Raw genomic sequence first — 23,871 nt, forward strand, 5'->3', positions numbered from 1 at the left:
ACACGCTACATGTACGTATGGATCATCCGATGGCCGCCTTCGAGCTCCTCCTGCTCTTAACTGCTAGTCCCCATAAGCCTTCTCAGAACAGCCGCATCATTCTACTGCGAGTCCTTGATATCCTCCACCTAGGATTGTAAGCTCTGTGTGACACAGTAACGAGTCGGTGTTCGCGTCTAGTGCTGGAATAGTCATCAATCACATAATGATGGCTGAGCTCTGCAGGGAGTATCTCGTGGAGAGCAGAGGAGGACACTTTAGAGTGCCTCTTACCAAACGACGATAGTAGGTGTAGTCCAGCTGCCACCATACCTGGCGGACGATGTACAAAAGGAGTGGTACGCACCCTTATACACCACCTACATCTGATGAGATCCACATCTCGGATGTCATAAAAACCAAATAGCATCGCTCCGCCTCTTCAGATTCCGCCCAGACATCCGCTGATAGGGACTATCACTACCTTTCTCGCTGGTAGACTTGCTTTAATTCGTCCTATATTGAACTACCTTCATAACCTCTCAATAGCTGATAGGGCAGAGATGGACATCACTACTATTGATAACTACTACCACCACATCCCCGATAAGAGTGTCGATTACATACGCAACACGCAGGGGAAGTAAACTGTGTCATATGTACGGGTAGACTCACTCTGCAGGGTTGTCAGAAACCGGGGGAATGTTGTTGTGACGATGAGCGCTTCTGCGGTTGTCTCCTCGCGGAGGCCCTCTAGCACCAATGGTCGGCCAGATGTAGCCATCACAGTTCGGGGCCGGCTGAAAATAACAAATCTTCATAATTTCGTGGCGCGTGACAACTCACCTTCGAATTAGCCCACGGTATCATCCACCGGAATGAACAAAAAGTATAGTCTCCAAATACTTGGTGGAAATTTCTGGACCGCCCAAGGTTGAAAGGGTTACTGTCAACCGACCACGATGAGCTGCCCTTACCACAACTCGCCATATTACATGAAAAGTGTCCCCTGCTGCTTTGCCAGTCGAGCCTCCTGTACGTTGGACTGGAAGTCTATTGTGGTCTGGTTGGTTAACACCAAGTAAGTGTGAAAGCCGAGGAGAGTACCAACCGCAATGGCTATCGCCAGACATATGACGAAGGACATAGCTACTGCCTGAACAGAAGGAGCCTGGAATCATTTCGCGCGCCACGAAATTATCACCTGTTTGTAGGCAATGGAGATGTCCCATCGGGGAGCTCCTCGTGCTGGGAACATCGCCGCATTGAAAGGGTCGAAGAACAGCAGAATGACAAAAAGGCAGCATAACTCTAGGTAGAGTAGGAAGAGGTAAAAGTACCTTGGTGGGAAGGACACGATATATAAAAGGATTACAGTATCTCTAGGGGGGGTATGAGACCGAATATATGATATGCAATTGGCATAGTACTGTAATAGTACTGTAACATTAACGTACTACGTAATACACGTAATACACGTAATACACGTAATACATCCGTGTAATATTATGTATTGCAATTATATAGCATACTGGCATATTAGTGAGAAATTTATCGAACTTTCTGCCGTGTAACACGCTATCTACCGGTTCATACTGCAGGCTCAGTCAGCAGGGACTGAGCCTGCAGCTATACCTCTATGCTGGCTATTACTCGCCTGATCGAAGGGGTGCTGCGCAAGAGGAAAAAAAGTGAGAAATTGAAATGTACGTAGTCGTGGCCTCCAAATCCATGACATTAGATCTCGCCCTAGAATCGGTATCATACTCATGTGATCAACAGCTACCCTTGGGAAAATGAACCCACCAAGACGACAATTTGGCCAGGTCATGTCCTTCACGGCCAATCACTATGGATAATGGATAATGGAGAATAGATGTATTCTCCACATACTCCCAAGCATAATATCCACCTACTTGTAATTCCGATGCCCTACACAATTGTTCAGCCATGGGCAGTGATGGTCCATCTTCAGTACGCATACTTTACACACTGAACAGTGGTGGGCTCGGGCCGGTTTATATCTAAAGAAAGAGCTCCTACCGCGCCCCGCCATGACATAATTGATCACACACACTAGCAGACGAGTATTAATCGATAACAGGCATGCCTTCCGCCTCATTGTACTATTCATATACGTAATATTACTCGCTACTTGATGATACCACACCTCGAGTACAACAGGGTGCCCCACCCGCAACTACCGGTTGCACTTCCGACACAGCGGAAAGGGAGCCGTCAGAGAGGAGGGTGGAGGGGGCTTTGCTGGGCCGTCATCATCTGAGATCATCACGTATTGAGACGAACCAACAGCTGATGATGGGAAACGCATAAGCACTGTAGCAGATTTAAGTCATGTGTGACCGCTCTTTTTTCCCCTCGTGGGGAGATGGATTCAGGTAAAGAAAACAAAACGACGAAGATGAAGACCCCAGCACGAACCTTTGAGGCCCAACTGAAATGTCGCATTAGAAGTAACTCCCCCAAGACCTACCAGAACTGTCATTATTAGCATATCCTTGATAGACTCTGCCATTCTTGGCCAACCGTAGCTGTAATGCATTCCTAAGGGCAAGCTCTTCGACATCTGAGGAGACACAACTGCCCATTTCACTCGAGACTCCTCAAACTACCGTTCTCGCTCCCGGATGGGGCCTCGGGATCGCACACTGGGGGCACTCCAGGAGAGGTCCCCGCGGCCTGAAACAAGGTGTACACATTCTGATAGAAAAACTGTAAAATTGGCTGCCTTGACATAGTTGTATATCATATTGATTAGCAGGAAGAGGCCAATGGCCGTAGCCCCTGACCAGACCCAAGCTGTATTGTAATAGTAGACGATTACCGCGAAGTAGGTGTAGGTACAAAAACCGTATAGGGAGAACGCCAAAAGTATCTTGAGGTCAACATAGCCCTCCTACGATTAGAAAGATATTCCTCACTAAGGCTGGTCCCATCAATTTAATTGATAAATCGAAACACCTTCCAACTCGATATCCAATCCGACTAGGAATCTGAAAAAAAGAGACTTCCGGGTGTGGCTTTCAGATATAAATCTCCTACATGCCATAACAGTATGAATGGTGCTTTTAACCAAAGTGGTACTCGCGGTAAACGCATAGTATCCCCAAAAATGCCTCTACTATGCAACGCCTTGACGGACATTTTTGGGGCGAGCGAGAATGTTCTTTCTGAGTGTCTCGTCACTCGATTGAACAGCCCCTGTGGATTGACAATTTATAAAGAGGAGACTTGATGGTATTACTACTACTGGGGGGAGGGGATAGGAAACTGAGCTCATTGTAGGGGGTAGAGTAGAGTCTCTTTTTGAGGAATATTATGATTCGTTTTTTGGGGGTAAAACTACCGGGGGAGAACTCTCTTTCGAATGTTATGCCAGTGAAAGGCGTATTCATGATTCTTGACACCATTGAGGAGCTAGGGGGGGGTCCTCTGAGGTAGTTGTGGAGCGACTAAGAAGGGTCTACTACGCATCTAAGTTTTACATGTAGTGGGGAAGTTTATTGAGGTTGGACTTATCTTCCGGTGCTCATTATGTGAATGACGTCCGGTGAGATGTGGGGATTTAACTCACAGTTGTAGCTCCCATACCGTAACTTGGTCACTTCCCGAAGAGGTCGCGTTGAGGGATGGGGTCTCTACGTACGTTTATCAGGTATTCGTTAGTCATGGGTAATAGTGTCCTTTCCTCACTATCGGTGGATACACCTTTTCTTCCGACCCCTCAAGACTTGAGCCTTGTACTCCTATCAGACCAAGACCATATATACACCCTGAAATGCCCACAGGAGGTAGTGGCAGCCATAAGGGGAGCGTTGGGTCCTGGAGCTATCAAAAGGAATGGGCTCTCAGCTAAGGCGAAAGGGCTACAAAAATTCACTTTAACGAGATGGTTGTGGTTGAGCAGCGGGACTGACACTGTGAAGACTCGTATGATTGTTATGAATATTATTGCGGCGATTGAGGAAGTTGGCTGGGAGGTCGCAGTCGAGGTCGATTTGTCTCGCTCTGGGTTTTTGCGAGGATGGGTTTTGAGACGGCGCTCTGGGTCAGCGCCAGGAAGGCATCTTATGGTGGGCTTTCATGATACTGATGATGTGAGGATGTTGATCATGGATGACGGTACTAGAGTTAATGCAGTCCAAGATGCGATTCGGGAGGGTATTTCGAGGGCATGGAAAATATCCGAAGAGTCTGAGTATGGTGGTTCGTATGAGTTCAAGTTGTCGGGTAACCCTTTCTGTGCTAGTGGGGAATCCACGGTAGCAGTCCGAGAGATGGTACTTGGAATATGTGACCAGCTCGGGCGGGCTCAAGGGTATGTTTTACACAATTCATTTATATTATCGACTCGTAAGGGATCTCAGGCTAGTTTGGTATTCAAGACTCTATCTGATAATGGTAGTGACCCTCGTAGTAGAAGGCATGAAAGCTACCTGGGGGTGAGTCTTAATGATGGGGATGATATAAGGCTGGTTATGGCCCCTGGCCAAGAGATGGATTTCGTGGCGCGTGACGAAATTGGTCGAGCTATTGTTGAAGCGTGGCCCAGAGGTATCCAGAGGCAGGGTATGTATGGAGGTAGTTATGAGTGGAAGCTGAAGGGATATCCATGGCTGGCTGATGGTGCCGATACAGTCGATGCTAGAGTGTTGGTGGGGAGAATAATCGGAATAATGTATTCACTGGGATTCGAACTCAGGTCTGGAGTCGATTGCAGCGGGAAAATTGCTGACCTGTCCTTCATGGTATTTCGCAAGCCTCCGATGGCCCTACGAATTCTCCCACCTCCACCAGTCCTCTGCCTGTCATTTCACAGGCAAGACCGAGTCAGATTATCAAGTACTGACTCTATGGTGGTTCAGGAAGTATCCTCGCGCGTGCGTGCAAGCTTGGCCCCTCCCAGCTTGTCGGTAGATGTGGTCCAAAGTTCACGTTGGTACGGTAGATCATTTGAGCTAGAGTTATATGGATTGCCGTTTCAAGGCATAGTTAGCTCTCGAACCGCTCTGGCTGCCGGGTTGATTCTCCTAACTATAGTAGATGCTTTGAATGAGCTGGGCTGGGAGGTGAAGGCCTCTCTTGACATATCGGGTAAAGTGAGGCATCGGACTCGGAAGGATCGTCCTAATGAAACTGAGAAGCAGGACTTATCGTCGTTATACTTTCTCAAAGCGCATTCCGCGTGAATTTTTCAACCTTGTATTGTCTTAGTAACCTGGGTACACCTCGTTCGTGCCCCGTGTAGGTTTCACTTTATCCATTTAGATCATGGAACAGTGATACATTCGTTCAGTGTTTGGTAAGAAATCCTGTTCTATCGCATGTAGTTATTTCTCATTGAATGGGTTGCGTCTGTTGCAGCGGCCTTGAAGGGCTGTACGAGCCCCATCCGGACAAGACTACCCCTCAGGGTCTTTGTGTTATTGCCCTCTGTGGTCTAGGGGCGCTCTACACTCTCAAGTGTCCGGAAGAGGTCAAGCAGGCGGTTCGGAACGCTCTGGGGAGAAAGCATCTGAAGAGTGATGGGCCGTCCATTAAAGCTAAGGGCCTGTACAAGTTCAAGCTGGGGGGCTGGCTGTGGATGGCTAATGGGGTAAAGACTGTGGAGGTCCGCAGGGTGGTATTGAGCTTCATAGAAGAGTTGGAAAAAGTTCGCTGGGAGATCGTTGAGAGCGTGGACATGTCCAGATCCGGGTACCTCCAAATGTTAATTTTGAGGCGCAGTGACGATGATTTCGAGAGGGGTCGCCGCAAGAACTTCCTGGTTGGCCTACATGGTAGTGACGATCTCCGTTTTATATGTGATGATGAGCCTACCCGAGTGCATGCGATTACTGAAGCTGCTCGGCTCGGTATTGAATCGTCTTGGAAGATTTCCAGAGAAAGCGAGTATGGCGGAGCTCATCAGTTTGTGTTGAATAAACGACCTTTCGGAACGCTGGGCGCGAACGGCGAGGATTCTGTCAAGATCAGGAGGATGCTGGTGGCGATGTGCGCTCAGATAGAGAAGGCTACGGGCTATCGCTTGGCGAAGTCGTTAAACTTATCGGCAGGCCAGGCAAGCAAGTCCAGTATGGTCTTTCGGTATTATGAGGACTCGAGGGATTGCGGTGAAGTTACCTACGTTGGTCTCAGCCTGAATGACATAGATGATGTGCGGTTGATAAGCCCACCATGGGACTCTCTGGACGAGACTATAAAAGATACCCTCCGCAAGGCGATTGTGGAAGCCTGGCCCAAGGGCATCCAGAAAGAGAGGATGTACGGCGAGGCTTATGAATGGAAACTGTCTGGGCGGCCCTGGGATGCATATGGCACTGATACTGTCGATTCGAGAATCTTGGTTGGGAGAATGTTGAAGGGGATGTGGTCGCTGGGATTCGAACTCCTGCCTAAAATTGACTGCAGTGGTAAGCTAGCCGATATGTCCTTAATGGTATTCAGAAGGCCTCGACAAGGCAATGTTCCTCTGCCTCCTAACGAGCCCGTGCTGGGGGTCTCTCTACATGATACTGACGATATCAGGATAACGTGCACGGACGAGACGGTGGTAGATAACCTCGAGGGGTTTGTGCGGAATGCTATGATGAGACCGGCTCTATCTGCTGACCCTGTCAAGCGTTTCGGTCGCTACGGCCGATCCTTGCAGATGAAGTTGAATGGCTGCCCCTTCCATACGTGCACTAATTCCCATAATGCTCTCTACTGTGGTACTGTCCTATTGGCTTTAGTTGATCTTCTGTATCAGCAAGGATGGGTCTTGAGGACAGCGCCTGACGTATCTAGGAAGTACTATGCTGATGATAAGAAGCAGTATAAGCTTGATACTGCTACCATGTATTTCACGAAAGCTCGTACCTAGTGTTCCCTTTGGTGTGACAGGCATTGAATCCCTGTGATTTCATGTGATGGCGGGCAATGAATTTATAGATGTCCATATTAATGCAGCAGCTTGAAGCGTGTTTCGTTAGTTCGGATGAATATACTGCATTTGGCAAGTCCAGCTCAGTATTCCTTCACCTATGGAAACTCTCGCCGACTCTCCGGTATCGACATGAGCCAGCCTAAGATCAGCTGTTCGTTCTAGTCGCGGTATGGCATATCTGCCCCAAGTAAGATTGGCTATACTAATAGCGAAATTGATCTCTACTGTTAGTCGAGATTGGCCTTACTCCGGTGGGGAGAATCGTTCGGGTCGTCTTATGCTGTGAGGTTGCGGAATTAATTGCACTGAGTAATATCTTGGGGTGGCATAGTTGCCCCGCTTGAAGGGAATAATCGCACTGAGGCATATGTTGGGGTAATAAGGATGCCCCGCCTCGAGGAATTGAATCTATTGAGACCTATATGAGGGCATAGTTGCCTTACTCGAACAAATTGATTGTGCCGATGTGCATATTGGGGTGGCATAGTTGCCCCACCTAGAGGAATACGTATCGGATGAGATGGGGCATTGGAGTAAGGAGGATCGTCCTAATTAAACCAGGACGCAGTACGCCTCTTTGGGGGGAGTGCCCCTTCAAATGGGCGCCTCCTAGTTAACTTCTTATTCTTATTCATCTGACTGTATCTGCTTCATGGTTGGGGCTAGTCTTATCAGATTCTGGAACTGTCTTTCTATAGCATTCCTCTAGTGTTCGACGACGGGCTTTATTTCATTGGTTGTAGTTAATTTTTGTTACATGGGTTCGGTCTGTTGCGGCGGCTTGAAGGGGCTGTACGAACCGTCCCCGGACAGGACTACCTCTCAGGGCCTTTGTGTCATTGCTCTGTGTGGTTTCAAAGCACTGTATACTTTGAAGTGTCCGGAAGAGGTTAAACAAGCCGTCCGGAATGCCTTGGGAAAGGAGCATTTGAGGGGAGATGGGCCTTCCACCAAGGCTAAGGGCTTGTATAAGTTCAAGCTCGACAGTTGGTTGTGGATGTCCAATGGCCAGAAGACGGTAGAAGTCCGCCGGATGGTATTAAGATTGATAGAGGAGCTAGATGCAGTGCGCTGGGAGATCCTTGAAGACGTGGACATGTCTAGGTCGGGGTATCTTCGAATGTTAGTTTTGAGGCGTAGTGACTCTGATATTGAGAGGCCTCGTCATAAAGATTTCCTGGTGGGTCTGCATGGCGGTGATAGCATTCGTATCACATGTGATGATGAGCCTGGTCGTGTACATGCGATTACTGAAGCTGTTCGACTCGGTATTGAATCTTCCTGGGAAATCGTCAAGGAAGGAAAGTATGGCGGTGCTCATGAGTTTGTATTGGATGGATGGCCATTTGGCTGCATGGGGACTAAAGTCGAGGATTCTGTGAAAGTTAGGAGGATGCTGGTAGCGATGTGCGCCCAGATAGAGAAGGCTACGGGTTATCGCATGGCGAAGTCGTTGAACTTGTCGGCGGCTACGTCGGGTAAATCCAGTATCATCTTCCGATATCATGACGACGCTAGCAAGCATGGCGAGGTGACCTACGTTGGTGTCAGTCTGAATGATAAAAATGTCGTACGTTTGATAAGCCCCCCATGGGACTCTCTGGATGAGACTGTGGAGGATACTCTCCGCAGTGCGATAGTGGAAGCCTGGCCTAAGGGCATTCAGCAGGAGAGGGTGTACGACGGGGCTTATGAATGGGAGCTAGCCGGGTTGCCCTGGGACGCTCATGGTACTGATTTGGTCGATTCGAGGATCTTGGTGGGGAGGATGTTGAAGGGGATGTGGTCGCTGGGATTCGAACTTTCGCCTAAGATTGACTGCAATGGCAAGCTGGCCGATATGTCCTTAATGGTATTCAGAAGGCCTCGACAAGGCAATGTTCCTCTGCCCCCTAACGAGCCCGTGCTGGGGGTCTCTCTACATGATACTGACGATATCAGAATAACGTGCACGGACGAGACGGTGGTAGATAACCTCGAGGGGTTTGTGCGGAATGCTATGACGAGACCGGCTCTATCTGCTGACCCTGTCAAGCGTTTCGGTCGCTACGGCCGATCCTTGCAGATGAAGCTGGATGGTCGTCCCTTCTGTACACATACTAATGCCCATAACACTTTGTATTGCGGTACTGTGCTTTTGGCCTTATTGGATGTCCTGTATCGACAGGGATGGATTCTGAGGACTTCGCTCGACGTGTCAAGGAAGCAGGTCGGCACCGATAATAGCCAGTCCAAGCTGGATGCTGCTGCTATGTATTTTACGCACACACGTATCTGATGGCCCTTATGGTAAGATACGGTATTCACGGAGTGCATTCTTGAAGCACTTTAATTCGACTCTTCTAAGTGTTCAAATTCGAACTAAAATGATTCGTGTTTCGTTGGTTTGTATGGGTAGGTTTTGTCTCCGATGATCTACAGGATACTATTACCGTCTTGAATGGGCAACAGTTCTCCCGTGGGCGTGTCGATCTTCGGCATCGACACGCGTCAACTCAACCAACTCCGCATCGGTTTTGGTGGGGTTAAAGGATTCCATGATCCCCAGCCCAACACTCCTACTTCCCAAGGCTTCTCAGCTCTGGTCCTCGCCCATAATAGTCGTATATATGCGTATAAGTGTCCAGAAGAGGTCTTGGAGGCTGTTCGGAGAGCTGTCGATAAGAGTCTCATTAAGAAAGATAAGAAATGTAGTAAGGCTGATGGCTTGCACGAATTTGAATTCAATAAGTGGATCTGGGCGGCCCATGGGCAGAGCACAGTGGATGTGAGAAGATATGCTGTGAACATCGTGGAGAGCTTGAGGGAAGCTGGTTGGGGTATTTTGGATGATATTGATATGTCCAGGCCATTTTTCGTGCAAGTTTGGGTGCTTCATAAAATTGATCAGATGTCAGTTCGTAGTCCCCGGAGGGATATCCTCATCGGCCTTCATGACAAAAACGACTTACGTGTTGTTATGAGTCCTCAGGAAGAGCCTAATCAGCAGTATACGGTTCAAGAGGCTGTGAGGCAAGGTATTGTGAATTCATGGCAAATCAGCAGTGAAACTGACTACAGTGGGGCTTATCAATTCCAGCTGGCTGGCTCCCCCTTCTCTGCTGGTGAAAACCGCACAGTCCCGGCTAGACAGACTCTTCTGGGTGTCCTTACGGAACTGGAACGAAAGGCTGGGTATAGGCACTATAGGAGTCTGATGTTGTCTATGAACCTAGGCTGTAAGTCGAGCCTGCTGCTACGTATACCACCTCCTGATGCTCCGAAGGATAGGGGAACCTATGTGGGTATGCATCTTGATGGTGGCGGTATTATAAGGATATTCCCGAGCCCAGGAGAATTCCTGGATCCCTTCTTACAGCAGGAATTGGGGTTGGTTATTGGGCAGAGTTGGAGCCGTGGGATCAAGTTGGAGGAAGGTCGTGATAATGCTTATGGATGGGAACTGAATGGTCACCCTTGGGAGACGCAGTACGAAGATATGGTTGAGGTGAATATTTTAATGGGGAAAATACTGCAAAAGATGTGGTCGCTGGGATTTGAACTCATGCCCAAGGTTGCCTTCACTGGTAGGCTTGCCGAGACCTCCTTTATGATCTTCCGTAAGCCTAGCGGAGCGATGAGGAAGGCAGAAGAACCGGTCCTCTGTATATCCTTTAATAACATCGATAAGGTTAGGATATGTTCCCCCGACGACGCTCTGGTTGCAGAGTTACAGCCTAGGATTCGCATGGCTTTTTGCCCACCAGAGTTCCCTATCGAGGCGGTCCAAGACCTGGGCAGTTACGGCAGGTCAGCTCAGTTCCAGCTGGTTAAGTCTCCCTTCCACACGTGGATGCCTGGGCCTAAGACCACTATGTACGCGACAGCTGTTCTGCTCACTGTTGTCAACATTATGGCCGAGTTGGGGTGGCACTTGAAGACATCGCTGGACCTCTCGAGCCTATGTATCTTCACCGATAACAGTAAGTACAGGGAGGAACTCTCTTCTCTTTATTTCACAAGGAAGTGAGTCACTGCCTTATGCTTCTGTGGAGGGAAGGGCAGTCTTCGGTCGATACAGTTTTGATATTACATCTTTGATATTCCATTTAAAGTTTTGTCTTTGCCTAGATGGCCTCGTTGTGTTGGTGAGGGGTTGTAGCCATATTGTCCTCTATTCGTTGAGCTCACGTTCATAGGCTGCCGTTTCTTATCGAATTGGTATATCACAAAATGGTAGTGTCTGGTATGCTTGGGGAATGTGATGGGAATGGGGCTTTCAGGGATTGCTCTAATCTTAGGTTGTCAAGCAAGCTACATTGCTAACGTGTTGATGTTGCTGAGCATCTTGAAAATTCGACTTTGTAGTGGCGGTTTTCGCTATTCGTACGCCTTGGGTGGTCTCTCATCATCGTATCAGTTTCATAGTACTGTTCCTATATGGTGTTCAAGGTGGAATTCCAAGAGGCCTATCCCTTCGTGCCAACTTCAGCAGGCTTCTGTAGTATAGCCATACTGGGCTACGATAAGATTTATGTTCAACGAGGACCACAGCATCTGGTGGACGCGGTAAGACACGCCATAAATAGTTGTTGGGCTGAGGGCATACAGAAGGATGAGAACCTAAAAGACTCTACTGGTGTGCACAAGTTTAAGCTCAGTGGATTCCCTTGGTGGAATTTCAAAGGGGATCGCTTCGAGACTAGTAGGCTGACGTTGGGTCTGTTGGCGGCTGTGCAGCGTTCGGGATTCCGGATGGTTTCTGATGTTGATATATCCCATCGCAAGCTGGGTTTCCTTAAGGTGTGGATCCTCAGGGCCTACGCTAATGATACCACTCCTTTGCCAGATCTGTGTCTGGCTCTACAGGGTTGGTCAGGCGTCACCGCAGTGACTAGTGGTATGCCCCACGAGGCTCGAGAGCCTCTGGTAGCGGCTATTAGAAGTGGTTTAGAGACGGCTTGGGTCGTTGATGAGGTAAAGGAGTCCCCTGATGGTGTCGATCTCTCTCTTGAGACCCTTCCCTGGATTTGTTTCGGCTCGGATGGTGTCCAGGCTAGGCAGGCTGTATTGGGCGCACTGGTCTCGCTGGAGAAGAGAGTCGGTTATCGACTAGCAACCTCTGTTAGAGTGGCTGATAGTCGCGGATTGAAACCGAAGCTGGTATTCCAGAAGATGCCACAAGAAGCCGATCGGGCGGAATATGTGGGACTTAGCTTTAACCAGATGGACCGTGTGAGGCTGTTTGGACCGCCCCATCAAGGTTTGGACCAGTTTTTGGTATCGGCTATTTCGGGGGCTATAGCTGCGGGCTGGCCGAGAGGGTGCTCGAGACAGCAGGAATGTGGAGAGGCGGAAGAGTGGGTCCTTAAGGGCTTCCCTTTCGACGCGTTCTTCAAGTCTAGAGTGGACACAAGGTTGCTGTTGTCGAATATATTGCAAGTGATGTGGCAGCAGAATTTCGAGATAGCCGGTGTGGTTGAGGGGAAGTTGCCTGTTATTTACTGGCGTCGTTCAGAGAATGCCAGTAAGGATATTAGAGGACCAGTAAACCCCGTTGTTAGTGTTATGTTCAATGCCCCCAATAAGATTAGAATTACCAGTACTGACCAGCGCTCCTTATCCCCGGCTATTGCTGCAGTACGGGAAGCTCTGCAGTCTCCTCAAGTCTGGAAGGACGTTCTGAAAGAGGATTCGCTCTATGGTCGAAGTATTGAGTTCAAGCTGGACAACTGGCCATTCTTCCGTAGGCCGGTGGGGTCCAATGCGGTCCTGTCCACTTCTATTCTCCTCAATGTGATAAACGCTATGGCCTCAGTAGGCCTGACGTTCAAGGCGTCTCTCAATCTAGCAAGGCACCGTTCGTGCATGGGTTCACTGTTTTTCCAATGATGAAAACACCCCATATGAGTTCTTGTTGTTGTTTTTGCTGCTTTTTGTATCAGTAATTGCAGTTGGTATAGTATTGAAATACAGCACCCAAGTTTCTGGCTTCTACCTAAGTTTGTTTCCCACACTGTTTGAGGCTGCCTTAGTGGTTCAAGTGGAATGAATAAGGAGGTGACTTGATAGTAGCTGTTTTCTGGCAATGGATCAACCAACGGCGAGCATGAAGACACTTGGAGAGGAATCAGCTGCTGTTATTGACTTAAGTGAGTTCGGGTTGGTCTGTTCGCGGACCTAATCCGTATCTTGCATGGGTGGACCTAGGATATGCTTTTCGATCTCCATAAGGAATCTTACCCCAGGTGAAAAGTCTGTTGATGGTGATGTTCATATGGGGGAAGCTGTGGAGTCGGTAGAGGCGGAGCGAAGTGTTTCAGGAGTTGCTAAAAGGTAAACAAGAACCTCGCTTTCTTAGGGTGCATATCTCTGTATCAGGTCATCAGAGGTTATACACAATGAACCACCAACGCAAGTGTAGGATTGGTATTGGTCGGAGTGGCTATGAGAGACTAGTAGCGTTAGGTACCTCCCTCCTGAGCTCGGTGCTCCGGCCTTCTCTGTGACGACTCCGCCTCGACGACCTATTGCTTATGATGAATATGAGATGGACAACGGCAGTAGTCGCATCGCGTATCTTCGCAGTGTCCTACCGTAGCACGATTTCGGAATTTCGTGGCGCGTGAAAAGTTTTGCCCTCAGAACTCAGCCAGTACCGGTGCCTCCACCGATGCAGTATAGAATGCCAACCTCTGGTGGTGACACTCATTTCAATGACGAGGAGAGGCGACGTGTTGCGCTTAAGGCTGATGCTAAGAGGAAGGAACTCAGGGCTGCCTCAGTGCTCCTCTATACCATTGATTTTAAGAAGGCATTGGAAGAGTACTCGGAATAACTTCGCTCCGCTAAGATTTTGATACTTTTTGTCTAGATATTTGCAGCAACATGGTATTCAGCTCGAAGTGGATGATTATTCGGTGAACAGAGGGGAGATGATGGAGAAGGTAAAGGGTCATCGTGGTGGTGGTGGTAGCTGGGGTCGTCAGTATGTGTGGCTGCTGCCCCTCAGGGTCTCCCCTATCGTTGTGTTGTATGGTGGTATCAGCAGCCTAATGGGGGTGGGAGGATCGACTTTGATGGTGGTTATCAATCGGACTATCGTCTAGCTCTCCAAGCAGCGGCACATGCGGCTATAACGTTGAAGGGAATACCATTGGATGACCTACTGGAAAAGAACAGTAATAATAATAATACTATTTGGGCTTATGGTCATCTTCTTTGTTTTTATAACAACTCTTGAATCGTCGTCTATGCCTTTCTTATGAACAATAACTTGTATGGTCATTCATAGTATGATCACATCTAATACAGCATCGATGAGGTCGGTATAGGATGCGCTAGGATGAATGCTTGGGTACTAGCAGTGCTTGGCGTAGGGCTATGACTGAGCCTAGAAGGGTTAGTAATTACAACACCGACTGGCGGACGTAGGCTGGAATATTACTTGGTAGTCTCTCATATTTCGGCTGTCCACTAGGGTCACTCAGTAGAAATGTGTGCAAGAAAAACGCGCGTGGTCCGGACGGAGCTGTTATTCTTGCTAAAATGGGATGATTAATATGATGGGAAGGGGCCAATAGCTTAGTATAGCAGACCACTGTCGTTGGCCGTAGCGGCGGGCTCCTCATTGTTGTTCCCAGTGATGCTGTCCTCATCAACTGCCTCTTCCCCATCGAGTCCGTTAGTGCAGGTGGGATCTATGTGGGCAGGAGCGATAAGGTAGGCCCAAGACCCCAATGAGGAAGATTCATGATGGACATAATACGGTTATTATGCCCAACTACGGTTTAGGGCACTAATCTAGTGCCCTACGGGTAAAATAAACACATGGGAGATAGCATTGACGATCCCAGACGGGAAATAGATGATCATCAGCATTTAGCTCTGAATTCTATCGCAGGGAATATCTATAGGACTCTCTGGGAACACACGATGGGAGATAACGGCATTGAAATTTTCTACCTATCATATACCTACCTTTTACCCGATTCTTGAAACGTTGAAAGCCTGCTCACGGCGGTAGTTGCCATAACTCTGAGATTCAGTTGGGAGATTCAGGATGGGCTCGACAACTTGTCATAAGCACTTTGTAGTTTTTCCGTCATCAGTAGTGTTATTATCATTTTGGAAGGGCACATTAGCGCAGTAGTCTTGATCGGTCTTGTATCACATGTAGTATTTGTCACTGTTGAGATCCTTTGTATATTCTCTTACTCTTACTATTCATGGTATTGTTTTTTCTATGTTCACTTTATTGTGACAGGTAGTAATTATGGTAATTCCGTGATACCGGCTACTACGGCGAGGCTGAAGGACGTGCTGAAAGAAGGAGGAGATGAGGGGAAGGAGATCATCACCTTCACTGAGGCCCAGCGAGAGGTGCTACTTAATGGCTGATTGTTCCTTGTCTAGTCGGGCTGGGGGGCGGTGTGGTTGTCTAATCGTATGCTTTTTAGGTCCAGGATGGCGATGAACTGCATAAGGAGTATCAGTATACGGCTAAAGTGGCAGGATGGGGAGGAGAGGAGACTGCTGAGTTTACAGGAGGATGGCATGCTTCTGCTATGGTAATTTTCGCGCGCCACGAAATTATGGATGTTGCTTTGATTCAGGATGCTAAGAATGACTCCTGCCAGAAAGTATGGTCGGAGATCGATGCGAAGGAGCGAGCGAAGCGGGAGGAGGAGGAAGCTGAGCGGATGGCCAAGGAGAGGGAGGCTAGGATGAAGGAACAACTTGAAAAAGATAAGGAAATTAAGGAGAGGCTGGCGAAGGAAAAGGAGCGTGAGAGAGAAGCCAGGATAAAGGCGGCGCCGGTGAGGATGTCAGCAGTGGCGGCTAGGTGGGGGTACTGGGTTGGGGCCTAGGGGTGGATGACTAGTCATGCCAGTTACAGTGATAAGAGGCAACTTGGGCAGACTGGGGGAGGACCGGACAAGAGGCCCAGGTGAGAGGGACTACTGTCATGTGCTTGGAAGTAATTGTTGGTTGTCAGAGTCGCTGCCTCGTATGAGCAGCAGCACCAGCAGCAGATGCCACAGGGAGGTTCAATGTTGAGGAGGGAACCAGTACAGCAACAACAACAGCAGGGAACACATAGGTGGTATAGTTCTTACGCTGGGGTAGACATCTCTTCTTACTGTGGCTAGGCCCTACCCTAGTCCGGCACCTCCGTACCAACAACGGTCGTATGCTCAGCACAACCAGCAACAACAGATGTAGGGGAGGTCGGTCTGCCCTGCTTGCTGTATTGGGTGTTTCTTAGTAGTAACAGGCCACCAATGCACTCAGTACCTCAACACCAGACGCCTACTGCTCAGCCGGCAGTGGGAGCATCAATGAATCGGGCAGGTTTCGGATCTTACGGGTGAGGAGTGGCATCTGGGAGTTGTTGGCTGATAGCATGCCAGGTCGTCATCGGCGGCACCACCAGCATCAACAGCAGGAGGACCGTGGCAACAGCAGCAAGGTGCTACGATGATGGCAACAGCAACACCAGCAGTTGGCGGCGCCTATCAGTCGAGGAATCCTCTGCCACCCCAGCCGTACCCACAGTCTAGTGTGGCGGATATGGCGGCTAGAGCTGCTCAGATGTCAGCAGCTGCTAGCTACTACGGTCAGCAAACTGTGAAGCAACAACCGGGCATGGCTAGTTATGCTACCACCGCTGCTACTGCTACTGGTGGTGGTACGACTCAGCCGTTTGGTAGACATGCGGCTGTGTCCTCTACCTCGTATGCTCAACAACTACCTCCTGCCGCTACTGCTCTCAATGCTGGACAGTATATGGCTGGTAGCCAATATAGTAGCGGTCTCACTCAGCAGCAACAACAGCAGTACAAGTCAGTGCAGTCTTCGGGAGGGCTGGGGGTGTATGGTGGCGCTGCTAGCAGTAGTGGGCAGCAGACTGCAATGCCAATGTATACTGGTATCTATGGCCAGCAACAACAACAGGCTCGTACACCAACGCCAGGGCCCAGTGCTCAGCCAGCTACTGCTGCTGCTGGAGGTGGGCAGGCACCCTACGCTGGGCAGGCTGTGAAGGCAACATCATCGTTGGAGGAGTACGCAGCAGCTCTCGCCACCTATCAGAAACAGATGGCCGAATACGCTGCCAAATGCTCAGCATACTACGCTCAACAACAACAACAGCAACGTCAGTAGAGGAGTACGAATATTATTACTATTTATATTGCCAGTGCGAGTGTCGTGTTCGGAAGTCTCTCGTGGGGGTAATGGCAACAAGCTAGAAACGGAAACTGTGTCCCTAAAAAACAGTACGCTGGTGGTGCGATGGCACTTCGAGATGTTGTCGAATTTACTATTTTGATAAGCCCCTGGCAGCAGATCACTTCCTCGTCCGGATCCAGGATTGTTTCATGTGTTTCTCGTTGTCAATTCGTATTAGGAGGAGGACCTCCAACATCACTATTGATGAGGAATGGCAGCAAATTGATAACACGGCTACTTGCTACCCGTACAGCTACTGCATGACTCGGATGGGGATTTTCAAGTCCGAGTAATCTGAAGTTGAAATACGCAATTGTTGGCCGTCGCACTGACTTGATTAAGAATGGACACAGTCGCTTCAAACGACGTAAGTCTAGCTACTGTCTGGGTAGTTCTTGACCAGCGAATAATACTCTTCTTCCTCAAACACCTCCGGCATGAGTTCATGGGTTCATAACTTCCATGGTGGCCTATGCAAACACAGTCCCTGAATAGCACCCTCCGTTCGGGTCGTTGCTGGGTCTCTGGTTGTCGCCGCGCTCATCAGGGCAGAGCTTGGTGAGATGTCTGTGTTATATTCCACTACCACATGACGGCAAAACGCGAGTGTTTCGGCATGAACGCACGAACTCATAATTGCATTCCCTTCAAATACGACTGAATCTACAACCCACTGATCAATTGCAGATAGACCGATTCTATCATCTCACTCACATGATATTGAGGCGGTACGAGTATATCCATCGCAACGACTGTCACAGTAGATGTCGTGCCATCGAGCATTACCGAGGGCGGCCTGATTTGCCTCGTCAAGCTGATATGGATGTGCATGAGAATGCAACCCACTCGCAGATAGGTTGATAACCAGTGGCCGCTCTGCATGTCATCACTGCTGGGTCCATCATCATCAGTGAATGGTAGAGGAATACCAGAATGCTACATCCTGCTACTGCAGGGGTCCTGCGACCGCAGTATACCCACGAGTCGTGGGCCACGACGTGAGATTGGAAGCAAACCTATCCGTATTATGTTATTGATATTCTTGGATAGGAGACTCTCCTGAGGAGATGATTCTGAGTCCTCGTGTGTGCGCCACATTTCGGGCATCCTTCCTCCTCATCACACTCGGAAGGAACAAATAATGCGAACGATCGGTATGAAATTTTTGGAATGAGGCGTCATTCGGCTATGCGACTAAGCATAGCGCTTGCGGCTCGGATAACCACTACCTTCTTTCTTCCTCGATGAGCTCGAGTGCTGACAAATTAGCAGTTACAACATCAGGGGCATCCAAAAGGCACGAGCATTGATTATGACGTCATGGTGGGAACATCTACCGTTTTCTCTGAAATTCATGTCAATCGGCATCGGGGTGGTGCTGTGGTGACCAAAACTTTCTGTCACAACTCCCAAGGTAAGGAAGAGATTTACCATTGGGAAATTCTCGAAAGCATCACCCCCGGCTAGAGCCCATGCAGCATGTTATGATCGTATACGGGGGCTGTCGAATTTGGACATGTGAACTTCCATACAGGTCCTGCGAAGTACCCTTTGTGTATCGGCTTTTCTGATTAATGGTATCGATTGACATCACCAGCTTACCGGATATCACCAAATATCCTACCTGGAAGACGATGGAACTCTCGACGGAACTCTTTTGATATGTGAAGCGGCAGTTTTTCTACCCCTCCGCTGCATCCCAGTCAGAGCTGTCTCCTCGCACACAATAGCCCTATTCACAATGCAAAGTCATGCAAAGTTAGAACTAGCTTACGGGTTTGTGTGATTATTTGAGCTGGCTACTAGCTCCACGGATTGCGCATGTCAAAATCATTCTTGCCAGCCTTTTTTCATCCCGCAGAGTATAGATGCTTATCGACCTCACACGCATTGTCCCGAAGCCAGTCCTCTTCTACCAGGGTCTAGCATTCACTCTCACTTTCCTCATCTATGTGATGGTTCATGCAATGCGCAAGTCCATTTCGAGTGCCGCGCCGTTATTGAAAGCAGAAGAGTTCGGTTATCCCACGGCGTTCTTCGGCGCGATGGATGTGGTTTTCATGATTTCCTACGCTATCGCAATGCTTTTTACTGGTATACTAGGTGATATCTACAACCCGATGTTAGTTGTCTTGCTATTCGTTGTTCTGGCCGCAGCAGTTCAGTGTCTATGTGGGATTCTCATGGTGCTCTATACCTCCAAGGGTTTTCATTATTTGTACTACGTACTCAATGGTCTCAATGGTGCCGCTCAGTCTGCCATTTGGCCAGTACTGGTGAAGATTATGGGGGACTACTTCGATCAGTTACACTCAGGGTTGATTTTTGGTTTCTGGGCAACCAACTCTGCGGTTGGAAACATCGTCGGCTCGAGTTTGGCCTCACTTATGATTGTTATTTTCGGTGGAACTGGTGAGGTTGTTATCGCTTCGACTTTCATTTCTCCATGTTTGATCGTGGTTATCGTGACGTTGATATCTTTGTTTATGCTCCCTTCTAGTATAGAGAGTGTCCTTTCAAGTACAGGAAGTACAACTCGTGCGACGATTACAAGCAGCGATAGTGATGAGAGTCACGTTAATGCCGATCTTCCTGCTATGCGAGATGAAGAGCATCCTATCAAGTTCTGGAGAGCGTGGCTTATTCCTGGCGTATTGATATTCGCTCTGACCTATGCATGTGTTAAGGGTGTAAACTACGCTATGTTCTTCTGGCTACCACTTTACTTGAACGAACATGCTGATATTCCTCCTGAGAAGGCCAACCTATTCGATATGCTGTACAACATAGGCACGGTATTTGGTTGTATCATCTGCGGTTGGGTATCAGATTACATGGCTAGGGTACAAGGATCAGGAAGATCTCCATCACTCTTTTTCTTTATTTTCTTGGCTTTGATCCCAGTATCTCTGCTGCATGTTGACGACCCCACAGTTGTCTATTTGAGCGTGATGTTGCTCCTGGCAGGCTTCTTGATTGGAGGTGCATCGAATCTTGTCGGTAGTGTGGTATGCACCGATATTGGTCGTCAAGATGCTCTCAAAGGTAACCGCAAAGCAGTGAGTCAAGTGACCGGTATCATCGATGGCACTGGTGCATGCGGAGCCGCTGTACAGCAGGGATTAGTCTCATGGATAGCTACCTATAGTTGGGACGGTGTTTTTATATTGCTACCTGTTTCTCTCGGACTCTCTTGCATTCTTCTTGGGACACGAGCCTATAAGGAGACTAAGGGATTCCTGAAGGGGTTTAGGTCTCCCAGGCAGCAGAGAGTTCCCACCGATGTATCTAAGTGAACATTTTTGAATATTTCTTTCTTCATGTTTCTTTTACTACTCAAACGTCTCTCCTGTGATATCAGTCGTACTCTAGTCCTCGCGTAATTGACTGTACCACTGAAGTCGATTTAATTTAATATCGTTTCACATCTCTTAGATCTCGAGTTGTAAATTGGTGCTTGTCCGTCTTGTATTTACGAGAGTAGACTTGGGTAGTTGTACTTGTACATTTTCTAGGATCAACTTTCCCGATGAAGTAGTCTATGCTACTGCACGATTTGGCTAAGTAGGATCAACCCTCGCGAAAGGGGTGCCTATGCCACTGCACGATTTGGCTAATTAGGATCCACCCTTGCGAGAGGGGTGCCTATGCCACTGCACGATTTACCTAATTAGGATCAACCCTCGCGAGAGGGGTGCCTATGCCACTGCACGATTTATCTAATTAGGATCAATGCTCGTAAGAGAGGCGACTATGCCAGTACAAGATCTGCCTTATCAAGACTAATTTTTCGACTAGTTTCCATAGTTGGTGACTACGTCATTCCAAGGCCTGCCTCATTTTTCCTGAGAGGGGTTGTGACTGATGTTTGTCACTCTTGAACTCTCATGTATCCTCGTTGCAAGGCTCTCCTCCCGAGAGACTCAAGCCTATTTTGTCGGCCGGTTCCGAAATAAAACAGGTAAGAAGAGTTTTTCATCTGAGCTTCATCTCATGACTGTGTGGACAACCTCGGAAGGATTCTGCACTCTTGTTGCAAGGCTGCCTTTCCCCGAGTCTAAAGCCTATTTCCTCGGTTGGTTTCGGAGTGAGGTAGACAACACCGAAAATATGGTTACAACCGGTCCTTCCAGGCACAATTTTGCCTCGAATTTTGACAAATCCAGGATCCAAGGTCGATTGCACTGAGGGGCAGATACGCCACTCGATCCAGGAAGTGCACACTAATGATCGCATTTTCCCATCATTCAACTTCTATCCTTTCTCCCAAACATGAACAGTCATTTCTCTTTTCTCTCACTCACCCTGAGTCGATACAGCAGCAGTAAAGTGAATCGTTGTAACAAGACACGAACATTCATGGACAACACGACGTTCATACAACATAGGCGCATGTATATCAGGAAGCTACCGGCCGGCACCGGCTGCGGAGTCTCCAGTAGATCTAACGCTCAACATAGGGTCGGATGACTCCGACCTCCGTCGGTCTGAGCTACTCGACCCTCCCTGGAACAGCATGACATTTACTGAGAGCAACCACGCTGAGACAGCCTCCCACCTTCAGTAAAGGTTGGGAATCCTCCAAATCTAAATCACAATCATGTTCTTCGTGGTCAATCACATGCTTTATCATGCCGCGGACCTGAAATTTATCAGATGCATTGCCGTTGGATGCCAAAGACAGCGTGATGCCTTACGATTTTGCCGAACCAATACAGCTGAAGACAATAACCGCCGCTAACGAGGGTTATGCAGAGGATAATCCGCCAATTCATTCGACTGTTGATGGCCGAACTGTTCCAATGCACGAAGACGTGTATAATAGCGAGCAGTGGAAGGAGGACTGAAAAACGAACGTGCCCAAGGGACCACGACGATATAATGGGCCACCCCGGAATAAGCCGAAGGTTATCGTCATAACCACGCCATTGGCTGCGTAAAGCTTGCCTCCAGTGATGCCTAGCTCTCTGAGAACATGGAGCAGGCACACGAAAGGACTAGACGCCTCCTGAATCAAGGAAAGGTATGAACTATCAAACGAAGATGGAAGCTTGCCTGGAGGAGAAGGACGGCTGCAAGTAAAGAGAACACCCCTTCCGAGTAAAGAAGCCAAACAACAGCGAAAAATAGCACGTGATGACCGAGCATGACCTGATAGCATCAATTATCAATCGATCAGATTAAACTCAGTTCACCTTGTCGATGCTAGGTTGAAGGAAGACAACCCAGAGCATATCATAGACACAATAGGCCGCGAAGGCGATATAGAAAGTCGAAGTATACCTGAGAGGAATGGTGAGACCGGAAAGGGAGGCAATAGAGAACGTACTCAAGGAGGGGACCCACTATAAGGCGCGGGGAGGCTAGGCTCAGACCATCTGCTTTCAACTGTATGGCAAATACCGACACTCCAGTGATGCTGAGAAGGAGGATGAGAAGCGAATACAGCTGAGGGATGTCCTGACCTAAGAAAGGTGTTAGCTAAGCTAGTAAGATTGTTGGCCAAAAACGGCGTCATGGGGGTGAGATTGATGCTGGAAGGATTGGTGGCCCGAAGACCAGAGTTTAGGCATCCAATAGCACATACAAGGATGGAGTAGAGAATCTGAGGCGGACAAGTAAAGGTGAATGGATAGGCATGCACTTACACACCACGCCGCAGTGAAGAGCATCAGGGATAGCCAAGGGTCGGATATTCCCGGAGGAAGGAAGTGGACCGTGGCAACGTTCTGAGAGTAGGAGTATACGTGGGCTGAGCTGGTAGCGCTCTTACCTGGTCACCAGTTGAGCCCTCAAAAAGGTGCTCTACTGTAGGCCCTGGAGGTCCTACACCAAAGCTTTGCATTGAAGTTTACGAAGAGGAGGTGGAAGCCTCAATCGTAGTGAGAAAAAGATAAGGAATAGAATCACTGAAATCTAAGTGATCGGGAGAATACGAGTATCGTAATCGATTTGTAACGTGTGTGTATTGCCTTGAGCATACCGACTCCTATGATAGCTGGAAGGCTTAACAGCTACTCCATAATGAAGAGAATGAAAAGAGCGTAGGATCGATTTCACAGACGGCGAAATGCAGTAAAGTAGATTGCGCCTTCTATGGTGCCGGTAGATAAAACGTCGTACAAGCCTAGCCGCAGCCACTGTACTACCTGTGGCCTAAAGTCTCACAAACAGAATTGATCACAGATACGATGAGATTATATTCCACATATTTCAGGCGCATCACAAGGAAAACGGGGGAAAGGCTTATACCGTCGAGCTTTCCTCGGTGACCATACTCGTAGCATGAATGCATGGGTGATGGCAAGCCTGGCAGTCCTAGTATCGATCTGACCAACACTGTCCAGTAATCCCCACGGGGCGATCTGGCACTGGGGGGAGATTACACCCCTCCACATATTCTTAGCATAACCGGTTTTTCGACTCGTGCACAGCCACCACAACGACTATCATCTTGCGGCTCAGGGAGGTATGTACTCATGCTTTACCTGACATGACCTCCAAGTTTCAGGGTCTAACTCTTGGTAGTTAGTGAGAAGTCGACGGCCGGTGAAACGTTTTCTCCACATATTCTTAGCATATACGTGTTAAAATTGCGCCTCAAAATACCAACTTTTACTCGGGGAGTATATCTATAACTCCGCTCCTGATATAATGCTATACATCAACAGAAAGAGAATCGTTCATAATGGTATCCCTCCATGTTTCACTCTCATATTTGGAGGCATCCA

At 48.5% G+C, this 23,871-nt stretch overlaps 10 protein-coding genes across 11 annotated transcripts; 8 read left to right on the forward strand and 2 right to left on the reverse strand.

The window, feature by feature from the left end:
• Positions 1-624: 624 nt before the first annotated feature.
• On the reverse strand, positions 625-3,106 carry Pmar_PMAR001279 (zinc finger protein DHHC domain containing protein, putative). The gene is made up of 11 exons (XM_002781760.1): positions 3,043-3,106; positions 2,922-2,993; positions 2,729-2,875; positions 2,613-2,679; positions 2,474-2,566; positions 2,184-2,259; positions 1,896-2,003; positions 1,184-1,319; positions 975-1,135; positions 826-925; positions 625-779 (listed from the first exon to the last, which is right to left on the reverse strand). The coding sequence occupies exons 1-11, from the start codon at positions 3,097-3,099 to the stop codon at positions 651-653; spliced, it is 1,146 nt and encodes a 381-aa protein (XP_002781806.1). The 5' UTR covers positions 3,100-3,106; the 3' UTR covers positions 625-650.
• A 562-nt stretch (positions 3,107-3,668) lies between these two features.
• Positions 3,669-5,189, forward strand: Pmar_PMAR001280 (hypothetical protein; the record flags this gene model as incomplete). The annotated part of the gene is made up of 2 exons (XM_002781761.1): positions 3,669-4,581; positions 4,987-5,189. 2 exons carry the CDS (start codon positions 3,669-3,671, stop codon positions 5,187-5,189), a joined length of 1,116 nt encoding a protein of 371 aa, XP_002781807.1.
• Positions 5,190-5,344: 155 nt separating this feature from the next.
• On the forward strand, positions 5,345-6,865 carry Pmar_PMAR001281 (hypothetical protein; the record flags this gene model as incomplete). The annotated part of the gene is made up of 1 exon (XM_002781762.1): positions 5,345-6,865. The coding sequence occupies one exon, from the start codon at positions 5,345-5,347 to the stop codon at positions 6,863-6,865; it is 1,521 nt and encodes a 506-aa protein (XP_002781808.1).
• An 820-nt stretch (positions 6,866-7,685) lies between these two features.
• Positions 7,686-9,206, forward strand: Pmar_PMAR001282 (hypothetical protein; the record flags this gene model as incomplete). Its single annotated transcript, XM_002781763.1, has 1 exon — positions 7,686-9,206. One exon carries the CDS (start codon positions 7,686-7,688, stop codon positions 9,204-9,206), a length of 1,521 nt encoding a protein of 506 aa, XP_002781809.1.
• A 162-nt stretch (positions 9,207-9,368) lies between these two features.
• On the forward strand, positions 9,369-10,937 carry Pmar_PMAR001283 (conserved hypothetical protein; the record flags this gene model as incomplete). The annotated part of the gene is made up of 1 exon (XM_002781764.1): positions 9,369-10,937. One exon carries the CDS (start codon positions 9,369-9,371, stop codon positions 10,935-10,937), a length of 1,569 nt encoding a protein of 522 aa, XP_002781810.1.
• Positions 10,938-11,325: 388 nt separating this feature from the next.
• On the forward strand, positions 11,326-12,891 carry Pmar_PMAR001284 (hypothetical protein). Of its 2 annotated transcripts, XM_002781766.1 has the most exons (2): positions 11,326-11,476; positions 11,725-12,891. In XM_002781766.1, exons 1-2 carry the CDS (start codon positions 11,442-11,444, stop codon positions 12,797-12,799), a joined length of 1,110 nt encoding a protein of 369 aa, XP_002781812.1. In that variant the 5' UTR covers positions 11,326-11,441; the 3' UTR covers positions 12,800-12,891. The 2 variants fall into 2 exon arrangements, with proteins under 2 accessions (XP_002781812.1, XP_002781811.1); XM_002781765.1 differs by having other exon boundaries at positions 11,340-12,891.
• Positions 12,892-12,994: 103 nt separating this feature from the next.
• Positions 12,995-17,086, forward strand: Pmar_PMAR001285 (hypothetical protein). The gene is made up of 15 exons (XM_002781767.1): positions 12,995-13,059; positions 13,156-13,243; positions 13,289-13,327; positions 13,376-13,504; positions 13,553-13,732; positions 13,782-13,854; positions 13,920-14,088; positions 15,174-15,289; positions 15,367-15,477; positions 15,523-15,752; positions 15,801-15,857; positions 15,906-16,010; positions 16,060-16,128; positions 16,176-16,277; positions 16,321-17,086. The coding sequence occupies exons 1-15, from the start codon at positions 12,996-12,998 to the stop codon at positions 17,072-17,074; spliced, it is 2,286 nt and encodes a 761-aa protein (XP_002781813.1). The 5' UTR covers position 12,995; the 3' UTR covers positions 17,075-17,086.
• A 1,922-nt stretch (positions 17,087-19,008) lies between these two features.
• On the forward strand, positions 19,009-20,436 carry Pmar_PMAR001286 (Glycerol-3-phosphate transporter, putative; the record flags this gene model as incomplete). Its single annotated transcript, XM_002781768.1, has 1 exon — positions 19,009-20,436. The coding sequence occupies one exon, from the start codon at positions 19,009-19,011 to the stop codon at positions 20,434-20,436; it is 1,428 nt and encodes a 475-aa protein (XP_002781814.1).
• Positions 20,437-21,543: 1,107 nt separating this feature from the next.
• Pmar_PMAR001287 (hypothetical protein) lies at positions 21,544-21,707 on the forward strand (the record flags this gene model as incomplete). The annotated part of the gene is made up of 1 exon (XM_002781769.1): positions 21,544-21,707. A coding segment is annotated over one exon (164 nt), but the record flags the coding sequence as incomplete, so codon positions are not given.
• A 619-nt stretch (positions 21,708-22,326) lies between these two features.
• Pmar_PMAR001288 (hypothetical protein) lies at positions 22,327-22,985 on the reverse strand (the record flags this gene model as incomplete). Its single annotated transcript, XM_002781770.1, has 5 exons — positions 22,327-22,423; positions 22,470-22,559; positions 22,606-22,745; positions 22,789-22,869; positions 22,914-22,985. The coding sequence occupies 5 exons, from the start codon at positions 22,983-22,985 to the stop codon at positions 22,327-22,329; spliced, it is 480 nt and encodes a 159-aa protein (XP_002781816.1).
• Between the last annotated feature and the right edge of the window lie 886 nt (positions 22,986-23,871).

Source organism: Perkinsus marinus, assembly GCF_000006405.1.
Source record: "Perkinsus marinus ATCC 50983 genomic scaffold scf_1104296941592, whole genome shotgun sequence".
Lineage (NCBI taxonomy): Eukaryota > Perkinsozoa > Perkinsida > Perkinsidae > Perkinsus > Perkinsus marinus.